The sequence below is a fragment of the Phyllostomus hastatus genome, unplaced genomic scaffold (assembly GCF_019186645.2).
Source record: "Phyllostomus hastatus isolate PE091 unplaced genomic scaffold, TTU_PhHast_1.1 phas_contig_449, whole genome shotgun sequence".
In the NCBI taxonomy this organism is placed as follows: Eukaryota; Metazoa; Chordata; class Mammalia; order Chiroptera; family Phyllostomidae; genus Phyllostomus; species Phyllostomus hastatus.
The window spans coordinates 2193298-2206202 of NW_025333882.1; the positions used below are offsets into that span (position 1 = coordinate 2193298).

General features: G+C 37.6%; 1 protein-coding gene across 3 annotated transcripts in view; it reads right to left on the reverse strand.

Moving 5' to 3' along the window:
* Positions 1-12905, reverse strand: part of PCMTD1 (protein-L-isoaspartate (D-aspartate) O-methyltransferase domain containing 1) — an 84758-nt gene that overhangs the window by 38186 nt on the left and 33667 nt on the right. Inside the window, exons 2-3 of one of the 3 annotated variants that reach the window (XM_045845031.1) lie at positions 8248-8341; positions 5368-5795 (exon numbers count right to left, since the gene is read on the reverse strand). The exons of 1 other annotated variant lie outside the window; for it this stretch is intronic. In XM_045845031.1, the coding sequence (XP_045700987.1) occupies positions 5368-5674 (307 nt within the window). In that variant the 5' untranslated portion in view covers positions 5675-5795; positions 8248-8341. The remainder of the gene's footprint in view (positions 1-5367; positions 5796-8247; positions 8342-12905) is intronic. One more of the 3 variants, XM_045845030.1, reaches the window with a different exon arrangement.

Sequence of the window (12905 nt, forward strand, 5' to 3'; positions counted from 1 at the left end):
TTCTCTCCCTCTCCCCGCCGTCCCCTCTCTAAAAATAAATAAATAAAATCTTAAAAAAAAAAAAGAAGAGAAAATGAATGTCAGGAGTGTTAAGTGACTGCCATAAGGTCGTCCCAATAACAGGTCCAGAATGGACCCCAGAGCCAGAGTTGCTTACACTGCACTGCTCACTCCCTTTCCACCCTGTGACTATCTCTGTAACTGACAGGCCAAGAAGAGGGCCAAGCTTCACCCTGTATCACTCTTGCTAGGAAGAAATGTGCTCACAGAGACTCAAACTGTTCCCTCTTTTGTGAATGTGCCTCAAAAGCCCCACCAGTATCAACTTGAGTATTACAAATCAGTTTTAGCGAGTGGGCAAATTCACAAATACTGATAAACTGTATTTGGTACATGGATAATCCAAGTTGGGGAGAGTTAACCTAAAAACTCAAGATGCAGAGAACTACTCAAGAATTTCTACATCATTGAGGGGAATGCCTTAGAACTTCTAAGAATAGTACGTTGAAATATCACCAGAAAAAAATTACTATGAAAAATTTCTAAAACATATACTGTTTCCTAATATGCTTACATTTACTATGTTTTTGCTCTGCAATAATTAGCAATAATATCCACAAACACAAAATCATCTCGGTATTGACTTTCAGTAGTAACAGCAATGAAGGAGCTGGTTGAGGTCAATGATTTCCACTCCACAACCAACAGTGAAGAGAGGAAAAAACCCTTAAGATACAGAATAGTGGTGGCAATTCAATATAGGGTACACAAGCAGAAAACAGATGCACAAAGACCTAACTAGGACTGAAGAGTAATAGTTTAAATGGTGAGGAGCTTTACTGATTTCCAAAAATGTTGAGTAGCTCAAATGAAAAGTTTTTCTTTAAGATTTTATTTACTTTTTTAGAGAGAGGAGAAGGGAAGGAGAAAAAGAGAGAGAACCATCAATGTGCAGTTGCCTGTCACACGTCCCCCATTGGGAACCTGGCCTGCAAACCAGGCATGTGCCCTGACTGGGAATTGAAGGTTCACAGCCTGCGCTCAATCCACTGAGCTACATCAGCCAGGCTGAAAACGTTCTTTTTAAAACAGATGAGCTCAGAGCCCCAAATAAAGTGCATACCGAGAACAGCATTTGTAATTCCAAAATTTAAAAAATGAAAAATAAAAACAAAATAAAAAATAAAATCACTTTTCCCTCTATCCCCAAAAAGGAGGATAAAGGGAAAAACTTAGATTTCATTTAATGTAGAAAATATAATCTACCTTAAGGAAAGCCCTGTAAACTTGCAGAATGTGTTTTGTCTTACCAATAAAAATGGATATCCCTGATTCTCCAGCCTAAAGTGAGCCAGGAGAGCTTTCCAAAAGAGCATGGGTATTTGAAAATTATGTTTCTGGTAGGGGATTACATCCAAAATATTTAAGAACACTTATAACTCAATAATATTAACAAGTTAATTTTTAAAAATGAGGGAAATTTTACCCTTTGTGACAGCACAGATGGACCGAGAGAGCATTGTGCTAAGTGAAGACAAAGAAAGGCAAGTACCACAAGATTTCAGTCATATATAGAAGAATCTAATGAGCAAAATAGACTAACAAACAAAACAGAAACAGACTCACAGAGAACAGACTGACAGTTGTCAGAGGAGAGGAGGGTTGTGGGGCTGGGTAAAAAAAAGGTAAAGTGATTGAGAACAAAAAGCTTGCTGAATTGATTGGGGCTAAAATGAAAGAGAAAACATGAGTACTTGAGGTCAAGGGCAATATAGGGGTAGCTGAAGGAAGACCACGTAAAGTCCTGTGGTTAAAAAAAGAGAAGAGTATAGAGACCAAACATAATGGCAACATTAACTCAACTAATTAGCTGTTTTGGATTTATATGATTTGGCAATAAGTTTCCTGTTCAGGACATAAGCTTATCAATTGTTTCCCCTTTTGGAACTAATGTTGTAGTGCTGAGGTGGTGAAATCTAGTGTTGGAAGGATTCCGGCAGTCTATCCATAGTCACTTCTATTAGCAACTAGGCAAAAGATTAATAAAGTCATTAAGTTGGATGAACTTTGATATCACAGTGAATCCCTAGGCAAAAAAGATCAGAATGGAGAACCACACCTACGTGAATCAGAAAGATTATTAGAATAACTTGCCTTCATGGCTCTGATATTTAACTCAACTCTGGGAAGGAGAGAACTTGGGAGGCTTCTTCTCTTGTATTCTATTTTTCAATAGGATTCCCTAAGTATGATAAGATAGTACTGAGAGGATCAATCAAATACAAGATTCTTTGTGAAATTCCTTAGTTCTGGACTAAGACTCTCAATGAGAAGTGGAAATAAAAAGAATTTACCTTCAATTTGCAACGAAACAAGCTGTCAAAATAAGGGGATCCATTTTCCAGATCTGGGGCAAAAATAAATTCCATTTATGAATAATTCCATTCATGCCATTAAATGAAATTTAAGCACAAGAAAGTTCCGTAAGTTAAGATAAACCTTTCCCTCACTGAACAACAAAAGCTCTCTCAAGATGGTAACTCAGCCTCTACAGGTGTATTTCTGGAGTGCCAATGGAAATTCCTCAAGGGATCTTTTCCTCATCTGTACTATCAAAGCACAAATGCCCTGCTCTCCCTGCACATCCAGGATTCCTCCAGATTACAAGAGTATGCACACCCTCAGATACAGATGACTGCCGATGGTGAGCACCTGTTACCCCCATCTTGTGACTCAGAGACAAACATGGCTGAAAGACATGGTGTTAATAAGGAGAAAACTTCTGTTAATAAGGTAACTATGAAGCAAGAGAGCCCGATATGATTCACTATACTCAGATATAATTATAAGCAGCTCAAAGGGATCCTTCTTTGGATCTAGTTCTAAGTGATTTTTATGGATATATCTTCCCATCCTTGCCTTAAATGATCTCAAAAAAATACAAACCCCACAGAAAGTGGGATGGGGTTAAAAAAGATGAAGCTTCCTCAGATGCTGGGTTGATCTAAGATTTATTTGCTGTAATCATAGTTTTACAGACTTTCTTTTTCATCCTTTCCTTCTTTAAAATGCTTTTATTTCCTTTCTTGCAAAATAAAATTATTTCCCATTCAAAGGAGAGAAAACATTTCTTGGTCTTGTCTGTGCCGGATCACACTCAGTAAATCACAGAATATCTATGAACCATATTCATACATGTAACCAAAGACCTGGAGTCTCGTAACAGGAGAAAAATATCTAGTGCATTGCAAATCATTCACAAAAGGGTCTGTTTCCCCATTAAGGTCTCTGGTATGGATTAAAACACATTCAAGATAGAATGAAGTTCAAGGTTGCCCTACGAATGCCCCAGCCACCAGTTTCTAATCTCTTGGAGACTGGGACTAAGAAATGGAGTTTAAAAAGGCCACCTTACTCCTAGCAAGGTTGCTAACGATTAAACCCTCTCCCTAGCCAGGCCTTCTTGTATACTGACCTCCCTCAGAAGGAGCCAACTGACAGGGTTGGAGGAGTGAAAGGATAACAAGTACTTCAAGGCTGGCAGGACACAGTATGAGGCCTGGACTCCAGCTTAAAGTTGCCACATATAATTAAGAAATGCACTGATTCAAGAAAAGTAACTTCTGAAAAGAAGCTCTACCTACTTTCCCCATTAACTTCCTCTGATTTGGAGACTGTCTCAAACCCAGGAGATTCCTTTCTCAAAAAAGCACTTGTAGTAGGAGTGAAAGATATCTGATGTTCCCAACCTGCTGAGGAACTCCTGTCTCAGGACAGCAGGAGAACCAAATTAAATGTAAGCTGCTAAATTTCTTTCTTGGTAAAAATTATTAATTTGCTATCATTTTTGAGAAATCAAGAAATCAAGGAGCTAGCATGTATGTAGCCAAGGGAAATTTCAGGACAAAAATATACCTTAAATGTTATGTGTGACCACACAATTTCCTGTTGAAACTGGGATACTTTGGGAAAAGAGATTATTAATACTGATTCTAGGACCACAGGGATAAATTAGGACTGTCCCAGCATACTGGGGCATACTTACCCTTGAGAATAGTCAAAAATTCTCTATTTAAAATCTTCCAATGATTCGCCATCACTTTAGAGTAAATTTTATTTTATTCATTTTTTAAAGGATTTTATTTATTTATTTTTAGAGAGAGGGTAAGGAAGAGAGAAAGAAAGGGAGTGAAATATCAATGTATTGTTGTCCCTTACACGCCCTCTACTGGAGACCTGGCCTACAACCCTAGCACGTGCCCTGACTGGGAATCGAACTTGGCTCAATCCAGAGCCACACTCGCCAGTAAATTTTAAACCAGTTTTCTCCCTATAACTTGGGCATATACCTCAACTATAAAATATATCATATTGGATGAGAAGTACTGTTTTTTTCTCTCCACCCCAACCAGTGTGTGAATTAGGCCTTCATGCTCTACCCTAATTCTTGCCATACAGCAGCACTCAGCAAATACTAAATGCCTTAGTAAAATTCTTGGTGGTTCACTCTCATCCAACATCATAATGTCTTAGAGATTTTCTTCTAGTCATGCTTCTTCCACCCACATTCCATATCATCCAACTGGCACTTCCCAGCTATGTGACTTTAGGCAAGTGATTTAATCTCTCTGTGCTTCAGTTTAACTTCCCTATATATATGGAAACTATCATAGTTTACATTTCACAAGATTATTAGGGATACTAAATGAGTTACTGTGCATAAGTTGCTTTAGACAATGTCTAGCCCTCATAGTAAGCATCCAGTAGATTTCTTGAAGGAAAAGATATTTGTTCCTTTTCATCACTGCTATATACTCACACTGGAAATAACTCCTGGCAGAACAGATGCTTACTTAGTAAGTATGCTGAAAGCTTACTGACATATACTACTTCTGTGTTTTTTTTTCCCAATCCTTGGCTTTGCCCTCCAGTGCCACATCCTCTGTATCCCTCATACTACTGTATCTTTAACAAAACCTGGCACAATTCCCTTTAAAATGGGACACTGACAACTATCAAACTCTATGCCAGCAGTCAGAACAATTTACCTGAAATAGATTACATTATACTCTTCAGTCTCCAGCCTACCAGTTGTTCAATTTTAAGTACAGAGAATGACTGGGGTTGGAAAATGATTCCAAGAGCTTTTTAAGACTAGGACTAAATGCAGAAGCTAACTATCAGAGTCAGGACTAAGAATAAGAAAAGATTACTATTACTTTGTGTTTCCATTTAAAGACAGTAACTACTTTGAGTATATACATTCAAATATACACTATATACAAAGTTATAAACCCTGTTAAATCATAAACAGTAATGCAAATTCAGCTTACTTTTTAAAAAAGAATTTTACAAAAATAAAATTACCTAAAATTAAGCCCACCATTGTACTTAGATATCCGGTTCCACTTCCCAAGTTAAGAAAAGATAATCCTGGTTGAAGTTTCAATGCTTCCATAACTTCAGAATAAATGCAAGGTGCTGACAAGTGTATGTTCCCATGCTTCCAGGCTAAATCTTTGTAAGCATTGTCTCGGTAGCCTTCCAAATAGTAATCTCCGCGATCAATAGCTCTGAAGGCTTGCTCCACTCTTTCAGTGCGGATATACTGAGCTTCTTTTAAGTTATCAATTAAGTCATCATTATCTTCCCCAGCACTCACAGCTCCTCCCATGATAGTATTCAAATCATAAATTTTAAAATGTAATAAAATTAGCAGAAATGGCTTCCAATAATGTTCAGTATGGTTTGTTTTCCTTTTAATATTGCACTTGATTTCCAAAAATAAGTTAATCCTGAAAGGGAAGAATAAAAATAAACATTTAAATTAATACTCAAAAGGAAAGCAATTCTAGTTTATTAGACATGTAATTGTCATTACAACTACCATTTCTCAAGGACATATTCTGTTTTAAGTATAGTTTTAAGCTCCCTTAGAACATTATTTTACTTATTCTTGTAACAACCACAAAAGGTACCTTAAGTATGACCTCATCTGTACAGACAGGAAATTGGGAACACTGCAAAGTTAAGTCACCTCATACTATGAGGCCCAATATGGTAGGCACTAGCCACATGTGGCTACCTAGACCTAAATTAATTGAAGTTAAATATAATTTAAAATTCAGTCAGTCATACCAGCCACATTTCAAGTGTATAATAGCTACATGCGACCAGCAGCTGCCATACTAGACAATGCTACTCTATAAAGAGACACTGCTGGGACACAATCCCAGGTCTTTCAGAATCCAGAAACCATGCACTTAATCACCAAGCCATGTTGCCTTCTTTACAGTACTGTAAGTCTACTCTAATATGCATGCATTGCTTGACTGATATAAAATTCCTAAACTTAAAAACCTGCTAACAATTCCCAAACGTACCACATAAATTCAAAATGTTGAGAAAAAAAATAACATATTACCAAAATACTAATTATAAAATGTAAAAACAAAAACAGACGCATATTTTTAAAGTGTGTGTGTGTACGTAAAAATTATTTTGTTTGGCAACCTTGTTGTGATAAATAGCACAAGAAATTTTATTAACAACTTTAATAGTTTAAGAACTAGTACATTTTACACACACACAATGAAATTCTTTAACAAGTCAAAACTCAGCATCTTTTAATGAATATAAGTGCACCTGATAAACTAAACAGACTGTCAATACATAATACTAAATATACAATTTAAGCTTTATGCCACCATAATTAATAATTCATCTGTCGATTTCCAAATTAAAGAATCAGGAGACAGGGAAAGCAAGAAATGAAATACCGTGTCATGGCCAAAAACTTAAGACTTATGATGGTCAAGTCTGGCAAAGCTGCACCCCTACTCTTGACTGACTTTAGAGAAGAAAAGCAAACAGGTCTCAAACTTCCTCAGTATCCTCAGACCCCTGGTACCAGGCAGCTCCAACACTCATGGGGCAGCTTCCTCACTGGAGCTTGTCTATGTCTTCTTTTGTATTTTTTTATGATTTCCTTAAACGTTTTAAGTAGAAGAAATACTGTGAATTCACATCACATTTCTATTTAACTTATTTAACTCACACAAACTTGTCTGACTCCAATAACCCCCACAACCAAAGAAAGAATTTTAATAGCATAAGAATCTATAGCACCATTCTGCTCCATGAGTGTTATTTCACAGTATGTAGTGTAATGGGAGACATCAATCTGCTGTTCCTTCAAGGAGCTTAGTTTTGGCATCCTTTTATAAGTCAAGCATGTCAACTCACTGAGTGCAATTCTGACATTTAAAGATTTTTTTTTTAATGACATGGCCTCTAAGCACAAGCTAACTTTTTCATCTGGTACTCAACAACTGTCTTCCCAAGGAGAAAGAGAAAGAGGCTACATTAGATTGATTCCTGTCAATCTCCAGAGTGGCACATGCCTGAGGATTTTATAACAGTAATTCTGACTATGCACAGACATTAAACAAATGGCTCTATTGGAAATGCCATAATTACTAGTTTAAAAAATTATCCTCTTTGGTTCTAAAGCTCAAGAATGATCTGACAGTTCTCAGGTCCTACTGAACTCTAACCAATCTAAAAGTATCACAGCAAAACAAACAACATTGACTTTACTACACAGAAGCTCACACTCCTGGTGAGAAAGGTAAAAGGAAGAATCAAGCAAACAAGAACTATCACCATTTGCCGACAGACACCATACTAAGCCTATAAAGGGAAGTACTCTCATGTCAACTTTCAACTGAGAAATCATCTGTAAGGGGATGGAGCGCTACAATGCATGTGACCATTGCTACAGGAGCCCAGAGAAACCCAAAGTGGAAACTAAATATAGGGACCAAGAAAAACTTTCTTAAAGGCATGATTTGTGTAATACTATTAAGCAGAAAGCAAATGATAGGCTCAGGAAGCAACTGGTAATAAAGCAAAGAGAGTGGATGATACTTTTGAGAAATTACATGCAGTTGGGTATTTTTCAGCATCATTAAGACCTTTATCCTGTAGGCCTGTTATTTATTTGTTTTTGGTCTGGACCCTTTAAGAATCTGATATTTATGGCCCCTCTATTAAAAAATAAACAAATCAGAAGTCCTGCATATAATTTCTGAAGGCTCCTGAGTTCTTAGAGACCAAGAGTCCATTCTAATTTAAGAACATCCACTATGGGCAACAGAGAGTCAGTCACAGATATTAACAAGGGAGGGAATTACATTTCTATTTAAGAAAATGTGTTATATTGGTTTTAGACCTACTGCCACAGACCTGATACTAGGTATTCAGACGACTGGAAAAAAACATCACTTCGTCAACAAGGAACAGTGCAAAACCAGTTTTCCCGGACTCCTTTCTCTCCAGTCTGATAGGAAAGACAAACAGAAAGCTGTAAGGACATCCAAGAGGGTGGGTGGTCAGGAAAGGTTTCCTGGAATAGGCTACAATGCATGTTTCTTTAACAGGAATTACCTCATACATTTAGTATTTAGAGTAATGATCTACAGATAATGAGAAAGTTGTGGTTCACAATACATGTTCATGTGTTGAAATGATAGAAAGGTATAAGCTTCCACATACTAAAGAGATACCATAGCAGCTTATGAAGACTTCAAGGAAAAAAAAAATGTTATGTGTGTGGGAGGGGGTCAATTATATGGTACAGTGTCTTTGAGTGATCTGGAGAAGCTGTGAATGCAATTTTTTTAAAAAATGCTAAGACATTTTCCCTAAATTAAAACAGACTAATGAAGGTTATATCTAGGTTCAGATTTTTTAATTTTGTAAAAATGACAATCATTTGCAAGTAAAATGATACTCATAGTGAAGCAGGAGACAGCATAGGAAGAACTGAGAGACTGCAATACTGTCACTGACCAGCATTTAGCTCCCTGGTTGCCAGGAAACACCTTTTACCAATTAGGTAGAATAAAGAGAAACCGAGGCAGGGAGGAGACAAGTCTCACATGCTAACTCAGCAGTCCTAAGCCTGTTCTGATGATAATGCCAGGTGTTTCAATATCACAAGAAACACTGTATTAGCAAGCAAGAAAGAAAGTCCTTGAAATTCTATGTGACATTTCCACTATCTGGGAAAGAAAGCTTTTGAAACTGCTTTCATCCCAAGGCCTGAATGTGGGAGAGGACCTCAAGACCCAAAGAAAGAGCCCATAAATAACTTTGGTTAATTGCCTACCTCTGGTCACTATCTATTTTAGGAGGGAGTCCCTGATGCTCACAGATAGAACCAATATATAACGTTGGAAATAGCCCCAATTTTAATTAACTGTCAGGTATTTGTTTTACAACAAGATGACCAAATGGAGTCTGGAGCAAGACAGAATTTGGGCTAACAGACCCCTATACATACCTAAGTTTGGGTAGTCACATCCTCCCAGGAAAGCTGGCGCCACATTTACCCATTAATCAATATGTAACTTTTTTCCCTCCTATCCCACCAACTATATAAGTCTGGAGAACAAAGGTGTGTGTGTGTGTCTGTCTGTCTGTCTCTCTCTCTCTCTCTGACTCTTAGCTCTTGGGCCATAGGGCCTCCGGCCTCAGGCTACTCAGGGGCTTGCCACCCTGGTCTCTAGCCTCTCTTGCTTTTCTTACCCTGCTTTACTCTGAAACGTTCCCTTTCACCCCCTAATCTACCCAGTCCTGTTCTCTTCCATGGAAGTGGACCACTAAAAAACTGGTTACATACTACTAGATTTGCTGATATGTAATTCTTTACATGCATCAGCAAGAAGAACCAGGTCTCTCCCATCAACAGTAGGCAAACTGTATTACAGGGCCTATATCTTACATGAGAAAAACTAACCTAAGGTTTAAGGCTGTGAAGGACTGACTAACTGGAATACCCAGCAAATCCCAATAGCTATGCTAAAAGTTTCATCAGGCTTGCTACCTTTTAGCTGCTAAACTGGTTACACAGATGCACAGGTTTTGAGTGGTATGCCTTAAGGCTATTTTCCCCACAAGCCCTAATGTTTTACAAAACATTAGTTGTTTTCAGATGTTACACTATAAAAACCCAGTACTTGACCTCTTTTATTTTAGAAGTCCTCAGGGATCCCAGACCACATCTGAATAACAGCAGAAACAATTATAAAATCGGAGGAGCCTCGGGAGAATTATATATGGTTGTTATGGGGCACCTAGCCCAGGCCTGTTGGGAGTGGGAATGAAAGGACTGAAAGACTTCCCTAGAGAAGATGAAGTCTTGGTAAGCACTGAAAGCAGAAAGAAAGAAAAATGTTCAGGGATGTAGAAAAGTCATGGAGGAAACAGGCAATGTTCCCATTCAAGACACCACAAACAGTACCACAGAGTTAAGCACAAGCATAGAAATCAGTGTTTGGCAAGGCTAGAAGAATGAAGAGAAGCCAGGTAAGTTCACAGGCCTCACACATATTGAACTTGGACTCCCTCCTGCAGACAATGGGAGCCAGGGAAGGCTTTTATAGAGAATGAGAGGCATACCATATGACTAATCTTAATGTAAAATAAAGGAAATAGAATTACATTATTTGGTCGGGGTGGGGTAATGTTTACATAGTTGTAATAGTAAAATTACAATTGCTTCATATTTTTTGAAGATTTTTTATTTATTTTGATTTTCAGAGAGAGGGGCGGGGAGGGAGAAAGAGAGTGGGAGAAACACTGATGTGTGAGAGAAATGTTTGGTGTAAACCAAACATTTTATTGGTTGCCTCTCACACACTTCCAACCTGAGACCTGGCCTGCAACCCCAGCATGTGCACTGACCAGGAACTGAACTGTGACTCTTCAGGCCTGTGTTCAATCCACTGAGCCACACCAGCCAAGGCCACAATTGCTTTAAAGTTGAATAATCATCCAACCACACTGGGAGGAGGAGAGGGAAGAAGTAAAGAAAGAGAATGAAAGATAACACCTCATCTGTGATAACACAAAGTAAATGCTATCTAAAATTAATAATTGAAATAGTTAATAATTTAAAAAAAATAATTAAAAGAAATTAATAACAATAGAAGCATCTAATTCTAACAATTGGGGGTAACTTCCCCACGAAATAGCTAAAGGTATTCAATTTCCTCTGGAGTATGAACCACAGGGTAGAAAACAGTGAATACAGGAACTGTTATACTTTGTCTTCAAGGATTGACTTTCTAAACTGTGTACATGCATTATTTGAACAAAACTGACATGGTAAATTTAAGGGGGATATATATCAAGTACAATAAAGACACATGGAGAATAATTTCCCAAGAAATAAAAATATATTTTACAAATAAAATAGCCTATAGTACAAAAACCAAGGAAGAGAAAGATATAATATAATCCATACTACAAAACTTCAAAGATATGCCATTTTACCATACATGTTGTTCCTAAAATTACATGGAAAGTTACAAATTACATATGCACAATACTCACTGATTTGAATATCAAAATAGTATGTATATTTGTAGGAAATTTGAAAACTTAATAAAATAAAAATTATTCATAATCCTGACATTCAAAGAACCACTGTTAACTTTCTATGCTTGTTTTTTTTTTAATCTCAATATTGGTATTATACTGTACAAAACTTCCACTTTTTATGTTACATGCATTCTTTCATGCCATCAAAAATCCTTCCAAAATCCAGAGTCATGATATCCTACCACATGGATGCACCAGAATCATATAACCAGTCCCCTGACTGCTAGACAATGAGAGTTTGCATTGATATAATCAGTGTACACGAGGAGTTTGCAAGTGAAAATCCATAATGAATACTTTGACAATTCAACAATCCCCCACCCTGAAACACACTTCATTTTCTATGAAAATAAAGCAAACAGTTATGTAAAGAGCAATCACAGCATAAGGACATGAAAGTGTTTGCCATTTGTGAATTCTGAGATAATGCCACCGCAATCACAGAAAAGGACCAAATAAAGTCAAGAGATCCAGGTCTAGCTTTGTTCCCACTGATAACTTTACTGTTTGGCTCTAGGCAACTTTCCACAATGTCATTTCCAACTCTGTGAAATGAAGAAGCAAAATTCTGACTCTTTAGGTTCCCCAGAGCACTAATTTACCTGATATTTCAGCATTAGCCAAACCCACATTTGAACACAGCTGAGTTTTAGTTATCTAGGAACAGCACTGGCATTTCTATTATTTCTGCCACAATTTTTTCTGCTCCACTCCCACCATTTTCTATAACAGAAAAGAAGAAACTTTCACGGGTGTTCAAGTCCTGTATTAAGCAATAAATGCAAAATAAAGAATCCAAAAAATGAGAAAAGGTAAAGCCAGAACAAGAAAAAGTATCAGAATAAAGGACTGAAAAGCTTAAGCAGTTGCATCCAAGAAGGACGCTGTCATATTTATTCATAGAGCACAATTTCATACCATGGCATTTTCTCTCTTGTAAGTGTGTTTGGGATGGGGGTGTCAAACAAAGGGCATTCACATAAGCTCACCTGAAATGATGGGATGTGCTCCAAAAACTGCTTTCTATTCTTTGAAAATGAGATGTGTGGCTTTAATGTATTTGATTTAGGGGAAGAACTACTGAAGGCCCAGTTCAATATGATGACGTCTTTCCAGCAGCTTAGGGATGTTATGGAAGGTTAAAGACAAGTGAAAGGACTTGGGAAGCACACAGATGGCAGATAGGTGTCACAGAATAAAAGAACAGAATAAATGCTGATTCACTTTCCTTACCTACTAGCAACCAGTGGCAAGCAGCCAACTGCTTCTGGCTGCTCCTCTTTCTGCAGAGGTGAGGAGAAAGCTCACCCAGCTCTGGGGGGAAGAAATGAGTGAAACCAAGGAGTACACACCATTAAAGGGCATGAACAAAAGGACCTTTCCTTCTCATCCCCCAATGACTTTTGTTGTTGGGAACCGCCCTGCCTGGTTTCAGAAGCTGTAACCCCCATGGCTAA